We start from the raw sequence: 23,702 nt of genomic DNA on the forward strand, positions 1-23,702 counted from the left end.
CTGGTTTTGTTATGTAAAAAAAAAACTATTCATGGTTTTCTCATGGACTATCATGTAAAGTGAATTAACATTTTCGGCGAAATTCCAAAATGAAGTAATTAAGTACATTTATATCAATTATGAAATGTCTATAAATGTACAGATATTGCTAGTTTTATATTGGAAAAATATTATTCATAGTTGTCTCATACACTACCATGTGTACTGAATCAACATTTTCAGTGAAATTCTTGTACACATATGTACTTGTAACCACCCTATAAAAATCAAATACATACATATCAATTACGGAATGTTTATAAATGCACAGATATTGCTAGTTTTATATGGGGAAAATATTCATAGTTTACTTCGACAAAATTTGGTTTCTTCAAGTTGTCAAGCACGGTTAGAAGAAGCAAAGGACGCCTTTCCAAACCCCGAGCAAATTATTCCAAAAATTAACGAGGACCTTCAGACGGCAGGTATCGACTGTCGCAGAGTTAGCTCAACTAGCCGTAAGGTTTCACAGCCCCCTTGGTTTGGTACTTCTTGCAAACAAGTAAAGAGAGATATGTTTGAGAAACTCAAGCAGTTTAGAAAGTCGGGGTCAAAGGATTCGTTCCAAGATTACCTTGACGAGAAAAAAAAGTTCAAACAAAAGTATAAATACAGTAAGGAAGAGTATAGACGTAGTATTAGACAGCAATTGAATGAGGCAACTTCTGACGGTTCGAAAGATTTCTGGTCAATTTCGAAAAAAGTTATTTATAAGCTTGGTAATACAGATAATGAAATCGATATACAAACTTGGTATCAACACTTTTCTACTGTGTTTAACGAATCATTTAATGGTAGCAATGACAGTGATATCTTTAACTCAGTGGGTGTGAAATCAGTGCCCTTAGTAATTTTACAGAAATGCCTGCCAACTCAGAGACTGGTAACAATACTCTATTAAACTTTGCAATTACAGAGGAAGAGGTTCTTGTTAGCCTGGCGAGTTTAAAAAACGGAAAATCTCCTGGCTCTGACAAGATTCCAAACGAATTTTATAAATTCTCAGCTCGTGTGATATTACCAGTGCTCGTAGAACTGTTCAACTTAATCCTTGATACTGGTAATTTTCAATTTTTAAAAGTGGTTGTAGGAACGAAACCGACAACTATAGGGGAATTTCACTTTTGAACTCGTTGGGTAAGATTTTTACGTCAATTTTGAATCTCCGTTTATCCAAATGGTCCGAAGAAACTAAGGTTTTGTCAGATTGCCAGGCTGGGTTCCGCAAAGGCCACAGCACCATTTGTAATATTGTTGTACTGCATGCCATGATACAAAAGTATCTAAGCTTCAGACGTGGCAAATTCTATTGCCTATTTGTCGACTTCTCCAAAGCCTTCGACAGAATCAATCACTCTTTACTCCTACTAAAACTCAAGTCATTAGGGATTGACGGTAAAATGTTTTGTATTTTGCGTTCAATGTATACAAATATCAAAGCATTTGTAAGAGCAGGAAATTTCACTTCAATCTTTTTCAAATGCCCAACAGGTGTAAGACAAGGCTGTATCTTAAGTCTGCTATTCTCATTTTTTATTGAGGAACTTAGCTCAATGATCTTCAATTGTGGCCGTACAGGCATTCAGTTTACTCAAGACATGTATGATCTTTTCATCCTTTTGTATGCCGACGACATAGCTATTTTTGCAGACTTGGTAGGAAACTACCTATGAACGTTGTTTCTGAGTTTTGTAATAAGTTGCGGATGGCTGTTAATCTGCAAAAAAAAAACAAAAATTGTAATTTTTCGAAAAGGCGGCCGAAGAGCCCGCAATAAGGTATGGTTTTTTAACAACCATAAAATTGAAGTAGTGTCTTCAAAAATATTTATAATTAGGTTTAGTTTTATCGTGTCGAAACATTTGGACAAAAGCCGTTTCTACTTTTGCAAGTCAAGCAAGCAAAGCCTCTTATAAATTACAAAGTGCTCGAAACAAATTAGGGTATGTCTCATATAAAACCCATTTTAAAATGTTTGATTGTATGATTTTGCGTATTCTATGTTATGGAGCGGAAATATGGGGCTACCATTACTATGATATACTTGAAAAAGTTCACAGAAAATGGCGTCGCCGACTATTAGCAGTTTCTGGTAACGCTACCAATGAAGCAGTTGTAGGGGAATGCGGTCGTCTGCCCGCCTTTGTTTCTACACTAAGGGACTGGTCAGTTTCTTCGGCCTGGGGGGGGCGGTGGATTCAGGGGGGGGGGAGTTTCACCCTGTTTTTTACTTTGGTGATAGGGGGGGGGTCACCATGTTTTTGAAATGCCCAATAGGGGGGGGGTCAGTGTGTTTTTGAATTTCAACACAGGCTCATCATTGCCTAAAATGCATCGTGTCAGCCACAAATTTCATCATTCAGTTGCATTTTTCGGCGCGCCCTTCGGGCGCGTAACTTTAACAATCAGGCATATTATCAGCACGCCCAACTTTAACATATCAGACATACATATATCAGAGATATCTGTATGTTCAATATTTTTCAGCGTGCTCTTCGAGCACACTACTTTAATATATCAGACATTTTTCAGCATGCTCTTCCTGTGCATAACTTAAATATACAAGAAATATATATCAGAGGTATCAGGATGTTTCATATTTTTCTCCGCGCCCTTGGGGCGCCATACTTTAATAAATCAGAGATATATGCCAGAGATATCTTGATGTTTGCTAAGTGAAAGTGTACCGTTATGAAATCTGCATTTCATATGAAAAGCATGACAAATTCCTGATACTTTTCTGTTCTCTCTATGAGAATTCAGTATGAGAAAGCAACATGCACAAATATTTCACAATATATATTTGATAAAGTGACTTATTTTAGAGATAGAAAAATGACAAGATATCTTTCGTTGTCATTGATGCAACTGTTTTCCTTTGTGTCTCAGGTTTTGTAAAACCCTTGCATTTGGGCCCCAGGCCTTGAAAAGCAATAAACTTATTATTATTATTAAAAGGCGATCATTTCGGAACACAACAGAAAGTTTGGCGGTGTGACCAGGCGCACGTCGGCAAGAAGATGCATCGTTTGCGACGAGTGGATCAAGTTTGTCATGGGCGAATCAAGAACATGGACTAACTCAGAAATCAAGTGCTTACATTGCAGTAAACGAATTCTTGTGGTTTATTAGGAAGATTTAGTAGAAGACTGTCAAGACAAAATCAGAAAAAACTTTGAATTTCATAGAGCTTCCAGAAAATAACGACAGACTCTTCTGTCTTTCAGAAGATACCGATGGACCATTCAAAAGGCCTTAAAACGCTTAGACTTAGACATTTTCATCAGAACGGTTACTATGGCGATTTAACTCAAAGCGCAAACACCATTACAATCCGAATACACTCCAAATTTCTCAATACAGGTCTTTGAACTAACAAGTCTAAATTTTTAAGCAAGGAGGTCACAGCATCCCGTGAATGTATTAAGGTTCCAAGACAAGAAACTGACCTTTTTAAACTAACAATTCTGTGGCGGTTAATAAGCTCAAAACTCCCGTAAATTATATATTTTCAGAAAGCCTAGATAAAGAGCAACATTTTCATTACAATAGTGTCATCATTGTTTACATAACTATCACGTGACAGGTAATTTGCATAACCTTTCAAAAATCGGTTTGCCTTGTGTTTTTTTCAATTCTTTGAGATATGTGGCTAAAATTTGTGTGAGTGCAGGCTGTCTTTAGGATCTTTCAAAATGTGTCTCAGAATTTTTTAAAACCTTCTCAAACAATTTTTATGCCAGAAAAACTTCCAGAGCGGTGAATTTAACCCTAGTTGATTTATTTAAAATTATGCTCAAAAAAACTAGGCAAGATAGAAAAAATCTCAGACACACTTTGGAAGAGCGTTGTGACTGCTTGCATTCCAGCAAGTTTGAATCGGATATTTTGAAGTATTGAGACAAAACGTAGGGAAAACCCATTTTTAAAAGGTTATGCAAATTGCCTGTCATGAGATAGTTATGTAAACAATGGTGACACTGTGGTTACCAAAATGTTCCCCTATATCTAGGCTTTTAGAAAATATGTAATTTACGGGGATTCTGAGCTAATTTATTACTAGAGAATTGTTACATTAAAAAGGTCAATTTCTTGTCTTGGAACCGTAATTGAAAAATCGGAGTGTATCTTCCTTGAAGTAGTAATCTTAGGGAACCTTTTGTTGAGGATTGCATGGAAACTACCACCTAGCATAACGTTGAATTGTAATATGGCGTGGTTTAAATGGAGATAAGAACATGTATGATATGAAACAGCCATCTTTGGTCTTGTCAAAGATTGAACAAGCAAAATTCGAAGAAACGAAGGCACAGAACAAGAAACTATAGATGACCTATAGCACGAAAAATGCAGCTATAGTACCCCGCATACGCACTGCAAATGCATTACTGTAATACACTTAAAGAGGAAATGGCTTAAACTTTTGACAATGTTCCCTCATGATCTGGCATTGTGTGTATCAAAAGGTACGCGGCAAGTGTTAAGCTTTTCAACTATACCTGCATGATGTAGACACACGCACTGCCATTGTTGTTATTGCTATTATGTGTAAGGTTGAAATACGCCAATGTCATGGTGTATTTCAACTCTTAAGGAGGCGCTGCACCCAACACAACATATTTGGCTCAAAAATCACCTTTTTGCAATTTTTCATTCGATTTTAATTAATTTATTAACCCAAGGTTAAATTGTTGGTTTGGTTCACGTTTTAGCTTGTCGAGCAGTCGTAAGTTGCGTGATAATGAAGTGTTAATTTTTGCAAATGTATGCAAATCCCCCGATTTCCTGGCTTTTTTCCCTCTCGGTTTCTAAGTTTTCAAAGAATTTAACTCCACTCTGGCTGGGTCAAATTTTCTTAAATTCTCATATTATGTTCTTTATATACTATATAATAACAAGACTTTTTTGTTTGGCAATACAGTGGTTACATTTTGAATAAGAAGCATTTTAATTTTGCTAATCATGATTTTAGTCACATTTTTGTGTGAGTGTTGGTCTTTCAACCTTTGCCATTTTAGAATGAGGATAGATAATCCAAAATAAAATAGTTGTTAATTTCTACATATACCCTATATTTAAAAGAAGTATTACATTTCAGAAAATAGTGTCAAGTTTTTGACTTTAATTTATTTTTATCAGTAATACCAATAATTAGTTTCTTTACTCCAAAGATACACCCACTTCACCCTTTCAGTAAACTTCTGCTACCATACTAAACTTCAGAGTCTCTGCTTTTTAAAAATATATATTATGAGGGGGGTTTACTTGTCATCTTTAATGAATAATATTGCTTTCAAAAAACTGTGTTTGCAGCATGCAGCTCCACCTTAAATGACTTTCAATCCTGTATTTTTTATGGTAGCTGGTACCCGAACTCGACATTGTGCTTTCAGAAAAAATGTGAAACGCTTTTGTTTTGATTCAAAATAGTTGCGGGAGTAATTCAGAACGCATTCTATTTTTGACTTTCGTGAGTCACCATGTTTTCGAATTGCCAAATTTGGGGGGGGGGGGGGGGGGTTCAGTGTGTTTTTGAATTTCGACACGGGCTCATACTTGCCTAAAATGCATCATGCCAGCCACAAATTTCATCATTCAGTTGCTTTTTTTCGGCGTTCCCTTCGGGCACGTAACTTTAATGATAATAATAATACATATTTTACAAAGCCTCTCCAAGCGGGAAACTTTAATATATCAGACATATATATATGTCAGAAGTATCTGTTTGTTGAAAATTTATGGCGTGCCCTTCGGGCGCATTACTTTAAAATATCAAACATATTGTTCCACATGCCCTTCAGTCACATGACTTTCATACATCAGACATATAAATCAGAGATATCTGAATGTTTAATATTTTTTGGCGCGCCCTTTAGGTGCGGTACATATACCTTTATACATCAGAGATATATGTCAGAAATATCTAGATGTCTGTAAACTAAAAGTCTGCTTTGCAAAGTGTAGTAATCATAATCATATAAAAACATAAGTACCTGATACTTGTATGTATTCTCTATGAGAATTCAGTATTCCTCGGGGAGATGGGGTCCACAAGCAACATGCACTAATATTTCATAATCACATGTTTTTTCAACAGTTCTGGACATCTGGTTATACATATAAAGTGTGCAATACATTCACAGCCCCTTTAAAAAACTGTATTCAAACTTTCGATTGACACTTTTAAGCTCCTATCTTACAACTTACATAAAAAAAATTTCATTAAAACACAAAATGACTCTGAATGATTATAATATACCCCAAAATTATATATATATATATATATATATATATATATATATATATATATATATATATATATATATATATATATATATATATATATATATATATATATATATATATATTGCATTATTGAATTTTTATTCTACGTTTTGTTTTACCTTTGTCGCGCCAGGGGGTCACCCCGTTTTCGACATTTGGAATGGGGGATCAACCTGTTTTCGAAAGTTGGAATGGGGGGGGGGGTCTGCAACTTTTTGACTAAGGCAAAATATAATCCACCGCCCACCCCCATCCACCCCCAAAGAAACTGACCAGTCCCAAGTGTTTTCTAACGCACACTTCTTGATTAACTGATCGACTTTTACCAACAAAAATATCGGGATCATTACGGTCATGTTGATTTCATCTCAATTACTGATTTTAAACAGAATGGAAGCACTGTTGATACACAGAAACCAGATGTGAACTTTATGCGCTTACATGGTTTACCACAGGTTCATGTCATAGTTGTACGCTTCACAAACAATCAGATATCTGTCAGATCATTATATGTAGTAGGTTTCATCAACTTTCGCACAGTTATCTTGGCGTTAAGTCACTAATTACAAAACTTAATTCTATATACAAATAAGCTGTTTATTAACTTAATACTGCTCAATTCTTCATCGGACAATTAGATATCTATCAATCAACATCAGTTGAACGTTTCATCAAATTCAGTGACGTAATTTTGGAGTAATATTACTAGTTACAAAGCATATTAAATATGCAAATGAACCCTTAATTAACTTGAAACCGCTCAGTGCTTCACGCGACTATTAAAGGCGGAGCCTCCCTTTAAAAGGGGGCCAACCTATGGCGGCGTTCATTGTGTAACTGGACACCAAGCAGGTAACATGAGGGCACACGCTCCAGAAAATGCCACTTTTTAGTTTTTTCCGACCGCAAAAACGCTGACAGACTGCCAAGCGGTCAGCACGAAGCTGCTGCCGATCGAACTCAGTGGTTATATTCATATTCTAACGTGACTGGAAGACGTTTTTTAAGGAAATTCGAGTGTAGTGCTGGGAATAAATGACCGTTGGCAATTTGAACCGACCGTCAATCAAACGGTTATATAAGCTCTGTTTGCAGGATTAGCAAAATGTGACAAAAGATTGAAATCAATTGGTGTAATTAATGTTATAGAAATCAAACATCGTACTGGCCATGTGTTTGACTGGGAGGAGAACTCCACTAATGCGAGAACCAGGGATTGAAAAGTGCGGCTTTAAATATTTATCAGATCAATATCCGTAGCAGATTTCACCAAAGTTGGTGCCATAATTTCATATTATTCGCAAATTACAAAGTTCATGAAATACGCGAATGAACCCTTAATTAACTTCACACTTCTAAATGCTTCACAACACAGTCAGATATCTGTCGGATCAGTATCTGTAGCAAATTTAATCAAATTGGTGTGGTAATTGTGGAGTTATATGACTAATTACAAATCTTTATTGAATAGGCAAATGAGCGATCAATGAACCTGACACTGCTCAGAGCTTCACGCGACAGTTATATATTTATCAGATCAGTATCTGTAGCCGGTTTCACCAAATTTGGTGCCATAATGCCAGAGTTATATCACTTATTACAATGTTCATTGGATACACAAATAAACCCTAAATTAATTTCACACAACTAAATGCTTCTCAACACAGTCAGATATCTATCGGATCAGAATCTGCAGCATATTTCATCAAATATGGTGCAGTTACTTCGGATTTATATGACTAATTACAAAACTTCATTAGCTTTGCAAATGAGCTAATTATTAGCTTGACACTACCAAATTCTAAGGTATCTATGAGATCAACATTTTAGCAGGTATCACCAAATTTGGTGTAGGAATTTCGAGTTACATCACCAATTACAAACGTTCATTAAATATGCAAAAGATAATTGACCTGACACTCACAGTATCATCATTATGTTCCTAGATTGTCAAATGTGAAGTTTCATGAAATTTTGTGCAGAATCTCTTGATATATGTCGACACTATCATAACTGTCTTCATAGGAAACCATTATACGATAAAAATGATATCATAACTTCATTAATATGCAAGCTATACTAATCAAAATCTAATCAGTACTTGCCATTAGCTTATGGTACATGTCTACCAAATCTGACTTGAATCCGTTCAGTTGTTTTTAAGTTATCGATTAAATACAGACAGCTAGATAGACACACAGACTGACAGACAGACATGATTCACGTATGTGAACACGTGAACTAATCAGATATGATATGAAAATCCTCACGTGTTTCATTATATATTGCTGTTATGTGTAAATTTGAACCTTTGCCACATGTGTACAACTTCATTGAAAGTATTATGAGCAACATAATGAACAATATTTACCGAAGATTAATTCTAAAAGGTCATGAAGTATACAAATATGTAATTTGCTGAAATAAAAATATTAAATTTCTTTGACTGCTGTCATTGTATCGCCACTTTATATAGCAATTGTAATTACCTATGGACAAGTCCTTCAAGCAATATATGCCAAACTGTGAAAGCTCATTAGATATGCAAATTATAAATTAGCTGACATGAAAATGTGAAATGGCTTTCAATATTGTTTTAACCTGGTATATTCATCAATGTACATAGCATGTTTTGCCAACTTTGATCAAATAAATCCCAATATATATCCGTAATTTGTCAGAGAAATATCCCCAATTAAACAAGTTCATTAAACATGAAAATAAGGAATTGGCTGAAATAAAAATGCATGCTGATTTTCAATAATATTGTATCATGGTATCTTCAATATAAGTAGAAAGTTTCATTAACTTTGGTCCAGTCAATTAAGATATATATCCCTAATTAGCAAACTTCGTTAAATATGGAAATTTTGAATTGGCTGAAGTAAAAATGCTAAATGATTTTCATTTATGTTTTATCATAGTATCTTCAATATATGTTGCAAGTTTTGTCAACTTTGGTCAAGTCATTTTAGATTATATCCCTATTTCATTAATATGCATATTAGGAATTGGCTGATGTCAAAATCCGTAATGATTTTTAAGAATGTTGTATCATAGTATCTTCAATGTAAATGACACGTTTCATCAATTTTGGTCAAGTTAATTCAGGTATATATCACTAATTAGCAAAGTTCATTGAATATGCAAATTAGGAATTGGCTGAAGAGAAAATGCTTAATGACTTTAAACAATATTGTATAATAGTGTCTTTAATGTACATAACAAGTTTAATCAATTTTGATCGAGTCAATCCAGATAAATATCCCTAATTAGTAAAAATTCGTTTAATATGCAAATTAGGAATCGGCTGAAGTAAAAATATCTTTTGAGTTTCAATAATGTTATATCATAGTATCTTTGATGTACATAGCAAGTTTCAACAACTGTACTCAAGTTGATTCAGATATATCCCTAGTTAGGGGAGTTCATTAAATATGCAAATTAGAAATTGGCTTAAATTAAAATGCTTAATGACTTACAATAATGTTTAATCATAGTATCTTCAATATACATAGCAAGTTTCGTCAATTTTGATCAAGTCAAATCATATATTATATATACCTAATAAGGAAAGTTCAGTAAATATGCAAATTAGCAATTATCTTTAATGTCACCCCTTAATGGTTCCCACTGCTGATACATCTTGGTGTGATCTACATTTGTGAGCTCTCAGGGCAGAAACACTGCTTCACGCCAATCAAAACATAACACGCCAGCAGTTTCATAAACATGTCCTTCCTTGACGAACGTGTAAAAGACGGTATGACTGACCGTAAACCATCGAGTAAAATCTGACAGTATCGATAAAAGACTTTCAAATTTGGTTCAAACGCGCTCATTATATATACATAAAAAGTTGGGAGGAATTTTCAAAATGGTAAAACTCACCTCCCCGATGCCTAAAACTTTCCAGTTTTCGCCAGCACGCCAATTCTGCTCAGCACAACAAGACAACAACAACACGAACTTTGCCGAACATACTTTCGCTTAAAAATTAGCGAAAATCCGGAAACTACCGAAGGATGCATGGTCGGCACTCTTCGGAAAAGAGAGTCGAGAGCTTCCTGAGGCGAGGCAAACATGGATGGCTTACGTAAATAATAAATAATAAATATTTGTCCAAACATAAAATGGCGCCCTCTTGCAAATAAAGCAAAAACACAGTGTGCACTGTATGTATGCATTGGAATCTTCACAGAAACAACAGAGTAGTCCAATATAATGCATAGTACTGAATATTTTCCACTGGGACACCATGCATGTATGCCATGTTTTCTCAGTAATATTATCAATTTTTAAAAATGGCAGGAAATCAAAATAACAGTTAAAAGTTAAATTTACTTAAATCTGTACAATTAAAAGAAAACCAGAGAAAACAGAAAGCCTTTTTCAGGTCGACAAAATTCAAGAGTTACAGCTACAGAGGCTTTAATGCTGTAATTTTGGAGTAATATCATTAATTATAAAGCTCAGTAAATATTCAAATGAACCCTTAATTAACTTGACACTGCTCAATGTTTCATAGCGTAATTAGATATTTATCGGATCAATATCTATAGCAGGTTTTACTAAATTTGGTGCCGTTATTTCAGAGTAACATACTTAATTACAAAGTTCATTAAATATGTAAATGGACCCTTAATTAACTTTACGCTACTAAATGCTTTACACCACAGTTAGATGTCTGTCGGATCAGTATCTCCAGCAAATTTCAACAAATTTGGTGCATTTATTTAGGACTTATATGACTTATTACAAAACTTCATAAAATATGCAAATGGGCTATTTATTAATTTGACATGTACACTTCCCAATGCTTCTCAGTACAATAAGATATTTATCAGATCAATATCTGTAGCAGGTTTCACCGAATTAGGTGCCGTAATTTGAGTTATATACCTAATTACAAAGCTCATTAAATATGTAAATGAACCCTTTAACTTCACACTACTAAATGCTTTACACAACAGTTAGATGTCTGTCGGATCAGTATCTCCAGCAAATTTCAACAAATTTGGTGCATTTATTTAGGACTTATATGACTTATTACAAAACTTCATAAAATATGCAAATGGGCTATTTATTAATTTGACATGTACACTTCCCAATGCTTCTCAGTACAATAAGATATTTATCAGATCAATATCTGTAGCAGGTTTCACCGAATTAGGTGCCGTAATTTGAGTTATATACCTAATTACAAAACTCATTAAATATGTAAATGAACCCTTTAACTTCACACTACTAAATGCTTTGCACCACAGTTAGATATCTTTCTAATCAGTATATGCAGCAGATTTCATCAAATTTGGTACATTTATTTCGGAGTAATATGAATAATTACAAAACTTCATACAATATGCAAATGAGCTGTTTAATAAGTTGACACTGCCCAATGCTTCTACAATTAGATATCCATAAGATCAGTATTTGTTGCATGTATCATCAAATTTGGTGCAGGAATTTCAGAGTTATGTTACTAATTACAAAAGTTCATTAAGTATGCAAATGAGCAGATAATTGACATGACACTCACAGTATCATCACAATGTTCTGAGATTGTCATCTCTGAAAAGTTTCATGAAATTTTGTGCAGTATTTCTTGATATAAGTCGACAATGTCATTACTGTTTCCATAGGGAAACTATTATATGAAAAAAAATGTCATAACTTCATTAATATGCAAGCCACACTAACCAAAATCTAATCAGTTCTTGCAAGTAGCATACGGTATCTATCTACGAAATCTGACTTGAACTTGTTCAGGCGTTTTTGAGTTATCGTGTAAACAAGCAGACAGACAGACAGACAGACAGACAGACAGACAGACAGACAGACACACAGACACACATACGGACAGACACGTGATGTGAACACGTGAGCTAAAAATAAAATCAGAAACGAAAAGATTATGAGAGAATTTCCTGAAAAAATGTGCAGGCATTACTCGATCAATGACTTTGGTTTTTCTCCCACTTGGTATTTGCTCTTGCTTTTCAATAAAAGATTGATTGATACAGATGACAAACTACATATACCGCTCTACATCGGCCGTTGGCCGAAGTAAATATACCGCATTAAAGCAGTATTTACATGACTTAGCAAAAGTACACCTTGAAGATGTACAACTACAAATAGAAGTATCATACAAATCAAGCGACTTGTTTGTTAACACACATGCAATGTCCAAGATTGTTACTTAGTTTTGTCTTTCATGAGGTAATGAAATCATTGATCGAAAACTCGTCTAGACTTTACATTTTGTTGTTGTCCATTTTCGTGGCACGGTTTTCTCCACCAAATAAGCAGTTATGGTTGAATCCTCTTCTGGAAGAGTTCATCATAATAAGGGAGAGCAGCTTCAACTTGTAATTGTGCTTGAGGTGGCAAATCGGTAATGACGAATGGGTTGCCCTTGTCAGGCAGTGGCTTGAAATGGGTACTTTTCACCGCATTTCCAAAGCATGTATCGTGAATAGCTGCGTGCTTCCAAATCGCATGCCAATAGTCAATATTGTCGGGTTTCCAACTCAGGTAGCTGTCGCAATAAGGAATCTCAACTGCTTCACAATATTTACGGATTATTTTCTCTGGTTTGTCGGCTAGATCACTGGCGTCGATGATGATGCTTTCCTGATTCAGTGTATCTGTGACGTAGTTGTGAAGATCACGAAGTTGCTTCACTCCTCCGGTTGGTGGTAACGTGTCAAGAGGTGCGTCGGTTGCGCGGTAAGTTTTACACAAGCTGACGATACTTCGCCTGGGGTCTCGAATCAGGAATGTGTGGGTATACCCTTTAGGCAGACGGTCGTACTTCCCATCTAAACAAAACGCGATGTCCTTGCATAGAATGACGTCGTTTCCGGGAAAACCAGACTCCAGTGTTTCAATCACATCTTTGTAGGTGTATCCCGGCACCGTTACTTCATCATTTGGATAAACTCTGTCATCTCCAAAGTGATAAGCGATGGAATATAATTCATGGAATACTTTAGTTTCCTGTCTACTCGCCAAGGACAATTCGAAGACGGTGGATAGTGAACGGGGATGGGCCCATATCATGACACGCTTTGGGTTTAAATTCGCCATCACGGGCAATGTTACCAAATGTTCAATTCTCTGTAAAAGACTGGAGTAATAACGCCAATGATTAGTCATGTGAGTTAGTGAATGTGTATGTATGCATATGTATGTAAAAAATAATTACTTCAAGTACACAGTAATAATATCTGTTATTTAAGTTTCATGCATCCAGCAAAATTCAGACACGCAGACAGACAGAAAGACAGAGACAGGCAGAAAGACAGACAGACATCTCTTCACACACAGTAACATGGTTTGGCCAATTGGACGTACCATTATATTGTGTTTTTCAAATGCTCTTGAAATTTGATACATAATATTTGTTTTGATGGCGACAGTTTGAGACCAACTCAGACCGTTTGTTTAACAGTGTAAATTGTATCACATTGATGTGTAGCTTTTCTATGTATGTATGTATGTATGTATGTATGTATGTATGTATGTATATATGTATGTATGTATGTATGTATGTATATATATATGTATGTATGTATGTATGTATGCATGTATGCCTACCCGTCCATGTCTCTGGCTGTTTGGCTGTCTGCCTTTACGTACGTAACTTGCATATACGTAACAAGAAGGTAGGTATTAAAATAGTAGTATGTACATCTGCATGTATAGTCGGGGTATGCGGTGCTGAGTGCTTGTGTGCCTGCGGGTCAAATACGAGTATTAATTCGGTATTATTTCGCTCCATGTTAACAACCGTAAAACTGAAATACACAACATTTAGATCATTATGACAGTGGTAAAAGTACTTTAACGTATAAGGCTGCGTTCACAAAAAAAACAAACAAAAACGGTTAGGGGGTGGGAGCTAGAGGAATTCAGGGGGACTCGAAATTTTTTTGGGTAATAGAGGGGGACTTGAAAAGTTTGCTCTGCCTGTAGGAGAGGACTTGAAAATGTTTTGGTTCCCTTTCACGTTTTACATTTTCCAATTCCAAGTTTTTGTAGGCGATTCAATAAAAAATGAATACTATTTTTATGCCATCAAATCGTTGTAATGTCTGTAATAGTTTAACAAAATCTAGAATCATTTTGACACATTTCATGACTTTCATCTTGAAAAAAATCTAAACATTATGATTTGTCGTAAATAAACAAACTTGAGCCTAGTAACAGGGCAGAAGCTGTAACTGTTGATTATTTTTGCAATATTTCTGTGCAATATATCAACTACAGTTTCTTCCTGTTTCCCGACAACATGCTGAAACACACAATATTCAGTTTGAATTTCGACAAAGCCTGTACATATAAATATGTATTAGGTGATAATTTAATTAGAGTCCAGACTGTCAGTCAGTTGTCAGTGATACAAATGCATGCTACACATACATAGACTGTTAGCAAGGTGGATACTGGACAGTTCAACATGCTGTAGGGAGAAGAACACAGTTGTATAAACTGAACAAAAATATTGTCAAAATTATCAAAGTTAATAACTACTCCCTGCGGGCAATGTCACCATCAGGTAACGCCCTGCTACTGCAGTGTCACTGTCACTGCATACCTGAGCAGTGATAGAGATAGCTTTGACTCTGATGTACATGGTAGTTAACGAAGAGTTCGGGTCAAATGCCGCTCATGACAGTGAAACGTACTTGTACAAAAGATCAGGCCGGAGAGCAACACATGGAAGAACAGAAGACTTTAAAAGTTATCGGGGATTTTTTAATTCTGGCATATGAAAATAATCAAATACTAAAGGAAAAAGATAGGGTTACCATGATTGATTTTCTAAATTTTCACATTCTCATAGTAAAGTAATACAAAAGTAAAACTTTGAACAGTAAAGACTAAATGAAAAAATATGTGATTAAATGGAATTATTTATTTTTTAATTATTACACCCAAAATTTCAGAGATTAAAACATTTATTTGATGGAATATTTTAACCTTCCAGTATTGTAAGTTTGGAGTAGCATCTAATTCATACATGCCTTTTAATTTTGAAACAAAATTTTGGTAGGTCACTATGCTCAATTTTTTAAGATGTGACAATTAGCCAGAATTCACGATTTGCCTATAGTTTACTCTCTCATGATCGTCATTTTGTGTGCTCTTCGGAAGGAGCAATTAACCTGGCCAGAGTTCGGATAACCAAAGTTGGCCTAGACTGATAAATCCAAAAAGTTCTCTGATGCGTTTACAAACGAATAAATTTAGGAACTCAACCTAGGAATATGACTTTACTAATAACAGGTAGTGTTGCACATCTGCGAGCGGAACGGCGCGATACGTGTTTATTTTTTTCTGCGCGCACAGCCTTTACTGATATACGGGCCTGTGATAGTTGGGGGGACTTGAAAAAATTTTGATCATATAGAGGGGAGGATTTGAAATTTTTTAGGGTATTGAGGGAGGATCTGAAAAAATAAGATTCCTCCAGCCCCCCCCCCCATTGTTATTTGTGAACGTAGCCTAATTAAAATTCTTGTCATCTTGACAACTATTTAAACCGTCGTAATTGCTTTTCCCATATCACCAAGTGACACCTCGTTTCTTCACAACATCTAATTGCTTTATGGCGTTTTTATCTTCGTTGTAAAAATGACCGACCAGGCGCTATATATTATCTCGGCGTTGGATTGCTACGACTGCTTGTTTACAAAGTCCTTGATTCAAAGCAAAGTCCGTCCTCTGAGGAATGTTTCGTAAAATTCAAATTTGGTCGACGCCATCGTGGATTTGGATCATATCCGATCATTCCTCTGTGTAATAAATGCAGAGTGATATATCGCCGACTCGGCAGCTTTAATATAGTGAACGAAACTTCGAAAGTGTTCGTGGTATACCATGCACGTAGTTGACCGATTTGGATGTTCCTTTGTCTCCCCCTCTCCCTCGACAATATGTTTCATTCAGGACTATATATAATAAAAAGAAAACATTAAAAAACATAAAATCGTAATAATGCTCACCACCGCACAAAGCCACCGACAGGAAATCCGAAAGGTAATTAAAACCCAAATACCCACGGGAGTCCCAGAATGCGATAGTAGCGTGTCAGAAGTGACCTTAATACGAATGGGTTTTGTACTGTACGACTCTATTCACTTCTGTTATTGGTCCTTGGGTCAACGCCAAATGGTCACGTGATGACGTCGGCGGATGTCATATTTGCTTGTGGACGGACTGGGTACTACCCAGTCAAGTAGGTTTACAGGTCAGCCCATGGCATCACGAGACACCTATTTATGGCAGGAGTGAATCACCTTTGTTATAGGCTGCATTCACAAACACCTGCGGAGGGGCGGGGGAATTGACGCGGTTTTGGAAATATCAAAAGTTATATTTTTGGGGGCATTTGAAGGGATTTCGGGACTTTAAGAGGGACTAAAAAGGAAACTGACTCCAAAACGAAATTGTACAGAAAAAACACATTTTAACTTACAACCACTTTAACAAAAGGTTTCAAGTCGATGAAAAAGAGATGGCCTTTGACAACTATCAACTACTTTAACTACAATTTGCTATTCAAAATTAAAAGGGAGAATAGCTGTAATGTTTACCTTCGTTGATAGTTTGGCTTGTAATTGTACACAGAGCACTAATATTGTTTTAAAAAACCTACAGGGGGAATGTTTAATAGTTTTGGCAAAGACTACCATGAGAAGTGAATTAATATTTGTTGTGAAATTCCAATATTATGTTTGTTGTTCACATCTGTACTTTGAAACATACTATTCTAATCAGGTAAATTTGTATCCATTGCCAAACAATTTTAAAAGCTAAAGTTGGCTAGTTTTGTTTTGTAAAAAATATTCATATTTTTCTCATCGGCTATCATGTATAGTTAATCAAATTGTTTCGGCGAAATTCCAAAATCAAATTTCCTTGACACGTATGTACTTGTAGAAACCCTATGATGATCAAATACACTTATCTCAATTATCAAATGTCTATAAATTCATAGATATTGCTAGTTTTACATGGGAAAAATTATTCATAGTTTTTTATAGACTACTATGTGTAGTGAATCAACAATTTCGGTGAAATCCCAAATTCAAATTTTTTGTACAGACATGCAGTACTTTGTACATCCAAATTCAAGCAAAGAACATTAACACAAACTATCAAACATATTCAAACGTACAAATATGGCTAATTTTTAGGGGAAAATTTAATAGTTCTCCTGATAGGCTCCCATGTATTATGATTAGGATTTCCTGTACTCCGTTGGGGCTCGTTGATGAGAAAGATTATCAATGTCATGCCTTCAGTTCTACATCTAAATGTAGTGATTGGTTTTTCAAAATTATGTCTACGGTTGGTTTGTTAATCTAATCAAGACATTACGAGACATTGATTAATTTGTCTTGGGACTGGACAGAAATTACAGGGGTAAGTATTTAGGGAGTCGAGTTTTCATTTTTCGCTGAAGCATTTTTGAAGGGTCACGAAAGTTCACACATGCCTTTAGGGAGGTCAACATAACCGCACAACTGTGAAAATAAACATTTATTGCGCAATAATATGTGGCCGATATCGGCAGTGCTGCAACAAAGAATATATATCATAATACATGAGTCTACTGGGCAAAATATTTACAATTTTTGCTACAAAAGCTAGCTATATCTATACATTTATATACGTTTGATAATTGATGTAAATTTACTTTGCTTGAAGTGAGAGTAAAAGTGCATGTGTATCAAAAATCATTTTAGGATTTCAGGAAAAATGTTGATCCACTGTTCAGGGCAGGCTATGAGAAAACTATGAACATTTTTTTCCAATATAAAACCAGCAATATCTGTGGATTTAGAGATGTTTGACAGTTTATATAAATGAACTTGATTGGACTATGGTGGTAACAAGTGCATATGTGATCAGGAAATTTGGAGTTGCAATTTCACTGTTGATCCTCTATACATGGTAGTCTATGGAAAACTAAGTGAACATTTTTTCAATATAAAACTAGTAATATCTTTGCATTATATACGTTTGATACTTGATATAAATGTAATTATTTGAATGGGGTGTTTGAAGGTGCAGATGGACGATAAATATGATATTCGAATTTCATCGGAAAAATATCAATTCTCTTGCCATGGTATCTTGGACAAAACTTTCTGTATCTATACATTTATATGTATATGTTTTTGAATAATTACGGTTAGACTGTAATAAGTATCTTGACAAACAATAATAGTGCTGTCTTAACAATTACAAGCCAAACTATATATGATGGTAAACATTAGAGCTATATTTCCCTTCAATTTTGAATAGCCAGTTGAACTTCAAGAAGTTGATGTAATTTCTTATGGTGAAATGTGATCTCTTTTTCATCGACTTGAAACTTTGCAAAAAAGTGATCATTTGTAAGGGGTGAAAAGCATTGTTTCGAAAGTTCAAATGTCAAGTGATAAATTCTATGTCAATAAAGATATCATTGATATGGACTGTAACAAGCTGGTGAAGGATCACTCAATGCGCATGCAAATCTTGGAGGGTCACTTTTTTCATCGCAAACACTTTTATAGGGTCACTATTTTTCGAGCAGCGTCATTTTGAAAAACACCGCCCTTGTAATTTCTTTTCAATCCCTTGGCGAGAGAATTTGTATATTCAAGCATATACACTATATTTGTTAACAAAAATTTTCACATCACGACTCGCCAGCAACATATCTTTTCTGTTTTTTTGTACTGACAGACCAAGTGCTGGATATGATATTGGAACAAAAGGTCGAGGTTGTCATATAGTCATAAATAAAAGAAAATATTAAAAGGGATATCCGCTGTTACATTAGTGTTTCTTAAAACCAGGGCGCCCGAGAGACTTGCTAAATTTGAAATATATGGGTTCAGCATTGTATCCACAAATCTATAATTACATGTAAAATTTTAATCCTTAAGATATCTTTGAAATAGTTTAACAACAACAGAAACAACAACAGAAACCTTTAATAATAATTAATATAAGTATTATATAGAAATAATAACGCGAATAATAATAGGTTCAATTTCCGTGAAAATTTCACCATAAGGGTATTTTGGGTCGAAAAGACCAAATATGATATCGATTTCACTGCCCCATGTTTCCATGGTAACCATTTTAGGGGTTAAATTTTCAGTTTTTCTAATATCCAATGAGAAGTTACTTTGATTGATATGAAAATTATCTAGCGGGGGGAGTTGGGGTCAGAGAACACAAAAACCAGACTTATTTTAATGTTTTGAGTTGCCATGGTAACTATTATTGGATTGAAAACGTTACTTTTTCCCTAATTCCTATTAAAGAACTATTGATTGATGTAAAAATTGATAATAGGGGTTTTTCTGGTTAGAACACCAAAAGAATTACACTCATTTTAATGTGAGGTGTTTCCATGGCAACCATTCAGGAGTTAAAATTACCAGTTTTTCAAAGATTCCACCTAAAATCCAGGAATCAACAGAATGTGTTATATCAAAGGGATATTTTGGGTTAGAAAGACCAAATATCCAGTGTAAAAATCCAGTAATCAACAGAAATATTATACCAAAGGCTTGTTTCGGGTTAGAAAGACAAAATATGATATCCATTTTTACTGCCCTGTTTTTCCATAGTACCCTATTTGCGTTTTAAAATTTCAATTTTTGTCCAAAGTCCATTAAAAGTGATCCCAGTTACTATGCAAATGCTCTCCTAAGTGTATTTATAACAGTATGAACTCCATGTTCATTTTTGTTTAATGTTACCATAGTAACCATTTCAGTAACCACAGCTTTTATTTAAAACCATGCATATTTTAGATCAGGGGTATCTTTTTTCGTTAACCAGACAAGAAAAGGCTACTTTACGAGATTCTGCCGATGAAGTGAATTTTCTAGTCTTTTGATGTGTATACTTGCACACCTTTAATACCCAAGGAAACAGGTATAATGGACGACAGTGGGACTCAAAAGTTCTGTGACCTATAACCCGTTTCACTCTCAGAGTTGTATGAAAATTTTAAAAGTCGCCGTGACAACCTGACAACAACATGGCCTTTTCAGCACTGAGACATACTGTAGCAGGGCTAAAAATTGGCATAATTTCTGTTTCTGAGGAGGCATAATTTCTGTTTCATTGTGATTGATACATTATCAAAATGCAACGAGAATGCGTTTTATTGGCAATTGTTTCCTGTGCCAGTCATTCAAGTACGTCAGTACAGATATTGAAACTTTGTTGCAAAGTTCCACAGCACGTCGTCTTCGTAATTTCCAGAACAAAGTCACATTATTTGCCCAGCTGGGTTTGACTGCATTTATCTAGCTCGTCCCAAAGTGACGGACGGATCTTTCAACCTTTCAGCTTGGTGAACAACGCATTTATTGATTCGCCAAAGGCCTGTGGATTCGCTTATTTTTGCACAAGTGCTACATGGACATAGGAAAAAGTTCGACTCACCCTTGCCCTCTCGATTGTTGAATACAACCACGGTCCATCATGATGAGAGTTCTCGAATCAAAAACTGTAGCCGTGCTCGAATACAAATGTCTTCTCATTAAATTACGTGTTATGTAGGTCATTTCCCCCACACTCATCATGACCTGAGTTCAATTAGTCTAGAACATTCTCAAGGTCACTGCCCTTGATGACCTCACAACCTTGAATTCAATTAGTCATGTTTGGAATGTTCTGGAAAGTTGATTAGTTGTGTAAGGGAGATAATTTTAGAACAGTAATTAGCATGTCAATAAAAGTTCTAGATTGTTTCTTATATGCCTTTATAAAAGGGACGTGCACAGCTTCCAGTCAGACTTTTGGGATCGTGTCTCTTGTGTGTTACTAAACTCCAGCAGTAGTCATTCTCAAGACTTTTCAAGACCTTCACTGTCAACGCTGGATTTATACTGTGGACTTTGTGCAGCTTCAAGCCTGCAAGCCAAAGGACTGTTCATTCATTCGACTGACTGTTACAACTCTGAGACTGGAGCTTTGCCGTCCCAGCTGAGATAAGTAGTCTGTACACTTTTAAAGCTTGTACTCTATCCCTGACTTAGCAATTAGTTTTATTTTTGTAATAAATTCTGTTTAAACGTTAACTGCTGAGTTCACCCTTTTGTTCGTTTTCTCTGCACGTAACAAATTGGGGGCTCGTCCGGGAGACGAATATTTTGAGCCGTTTGACAACATTTTGACAGCCTTTTCAAAACTACTGTATACTGTGAACTCAGCGAAATTTAATCATGGCGGAATTTAAACCAGACGAATTTATGGATGACCTTGATCAGGACACATTTAATTCCCTCAGAAAAGACAACCTCATAACACTGGCCAATTTCCTTAAAGTAGAAGTCAAAAGATCTATGCGCAAGAGGGAAATACAGTACCGTATTGCCAAACATCTAGTTGATTTAGGCCAATTTGAGGAATCCACCCTGAAAGATTATGAGCCCGAGTCTACCTCTGAACTCAGAAAATTAGAATTAGAAATGCAGACAAATTTGGAGATCAAGAAACTAGAATTACAAATGAGAGAGAAAGAATTACAAATGGAAGAAAGACAGAGAGAAAGGAGAGAGAATTGGAAGAACATCGACTACAGTTAGAAATGAGACCTTTAGAGCTTGGACAGTCAGGAAAATTCTTCCCTTCAGACAATTTTGACATCACTAAGCATTTCAGGTTAGTTCCCCCTTTCCAAGAAAAGGATGTTGATAAATATTTCCTTCATTTTGAGAAAATTGCTCAGAGTCTGAATTGGCCTAGGGAGTCCTGGTCTATGCTTTTGCAGAGTGCTTTGGTGGCTAAAGCCAGAGAAATTTACATTCAGTTGTCAGTAGAGCAGGCTTCAGATTATGATTCTGTGAAGGAATTAATCCTCAAGGGCTATGAGTTGGTGCCTGAAGCGTACCGTCAGAAATTTAGGGATTGTGAGAAGGCGAAAGATCAAACTTATGTTGAATTTGCTCGAACAAAAGAACAACTGTTTGACCGTTGGTGCTCTTCTGAAAAGGTCAGTCAGAATTATGACAAATTACGACAGCTCGTTTTGATTGAGGAATTTAAAAGGTGCATCCGGAGTGACATCAAGACGTTTATCAATGAACAAAAGGCAGATACATTAGAGGTTGCTGCACGTTTGGCCGATGATTATTCATTGACCCACAAATCTTCATTTCTCAGCAAACCATCCCAGTCCTTTTCATACAGAAACAATGCAGGTAAATTAACTCGTCCTTTTCATCCAAGAATTTCTCAAGGAAAGTAGGAAATCAAATGACAACAGTTCACAAAATTTAAGTAACACTCACACATCATCAGATCCCAAGTCTCAATCTCCTTCTGACAAACAGTTCGGTACACTTTCTTGTAATTATTGCAAGAAAGACGGCCATTTAATGTCAGATTGTTTCAAATTGAAAAGAAAACGTGAAGGTCAAAGTGGTCAAAGTGGATCTAAGCCAACCGGCTTTATTTCTTCATCAACTCAATTAGAGTCTAATAATGTGTGCAACACATTTTCTGAGGTTAAACCCCTCTTATCCCCAATTAATGAGGTCAAGGTCAATTCTTCTCAGGATAGCATTATGGGTATTTTCGAGCCATTTATTCATGATGGTTTTATATCACTTTCTAGTGATTTTTCTTCCGCTACCCCTGTCAAAATTTTAAGAGATACCGGGGCTTCCAGTCTCTTTTGTTGGCAGATACCCTGCCGTTTTCTGAAAAGTCATTTTCAGGTTCTAAAGTTCTTATTAAGGGGGTAGATTGTAATGACTACATTCCTGTTCCTCTCCATAATGTCTATTTGTCTTCGGACTTTGTTTCTGGACCTGTGGCTTTAGGTATTAGGCCTTTTTTGCCTTTTGAAGGGATTCACCTTCTTCTTGGAAACGACCTTGCTGGGACAAGGTCATTACTAATCCACTTGTGACTGATAATCCTAGTTTAGATCAGGATCCAGAGCCAATTGAACAAGAGATACCCGATTTATTTCCTTCATGTGCTATTACTCGAGCCATGTCAAAGAAAACTTCCGAGAATCAAAATACTCTCAAAAATAATGTCACAGATGTTGACTTAAATGACACCTTTCTCAGTCAGGTGTTTGACACGGATCATTCCGTTATCCCTCGTGGATTTGAAACTTCCAGTAAAACTTCTGCTGACCAAAGTCAGACATTTTCTAGATCAAATCTCATTGCAGAACAACAAAAGACCCAGATATTTTGTCTTTGTTTGACAGGGTAGATGATGAAGGTAAAACTTCAGATAGCTCTGTTTCCTATTATACAAAGTCTGGTATTCTCATGCGTAAATGGAGACCTCCAGATGTTTTGGTTGATGACGATTGGGCTATAAAACATCAA

At 35.6% G+C, this 23,702-nt stretch overlaps 1 protein-coding gene across 1 annotated transcript; it reads right to left on the reverse strand.

Moving 5' to 3' along the window:
• Positions 1-10,844: 10,844 nt before the first annotated feature.
• LOC139151530 (uncharacterized) lies at positions 10,845-16,470 on the reverse strand. Its single transcript, XM_070724424.1, has 2 exons — positions 16,338-16,470; positions 10,845-13,456 (listed from the first exon to the last, which is right to left on the reverse strand). The coding sequence occupies exon 2, from the start codon at positions 13,414-13,416 to the stop codon at positions 12,637-12,639; it is 780 nt and encodes a 259-aa protein (XP_070580525.1). The 5' UTR covers positions 13,417-13,456; positions 16,338-16,470; the 3' UTR covers positions 10,845-12,636.
• Between the last annotated feature and the right edge of the window lie 7,232 nt (positions 16,471-23,702).

The sequence above is a fragment of the Ptychodera flava genome, chromosome 15 (genome assembly GCF_041260155.1).
Source record: "Ptychodera flava strain L36383 chromosome 15, AS_Pfla_20210202, whole genome shotgun sequence".
NCBI classification, from domain to species: Eukaryota; Metazoa; Hemichordata; class Enteropneusta; family Ptychoderidae; genus Ptychodera; species Ptychodera flava.

Coding starts and splice junctions, on each gene's coding strand:
- LOC139151530 (XM_070724424.1), bottom strand. CDS start 13,416: ATGGCGAATTTAAACCCAAAGCGTGTCATGATATGGGCCCATCCCCGT.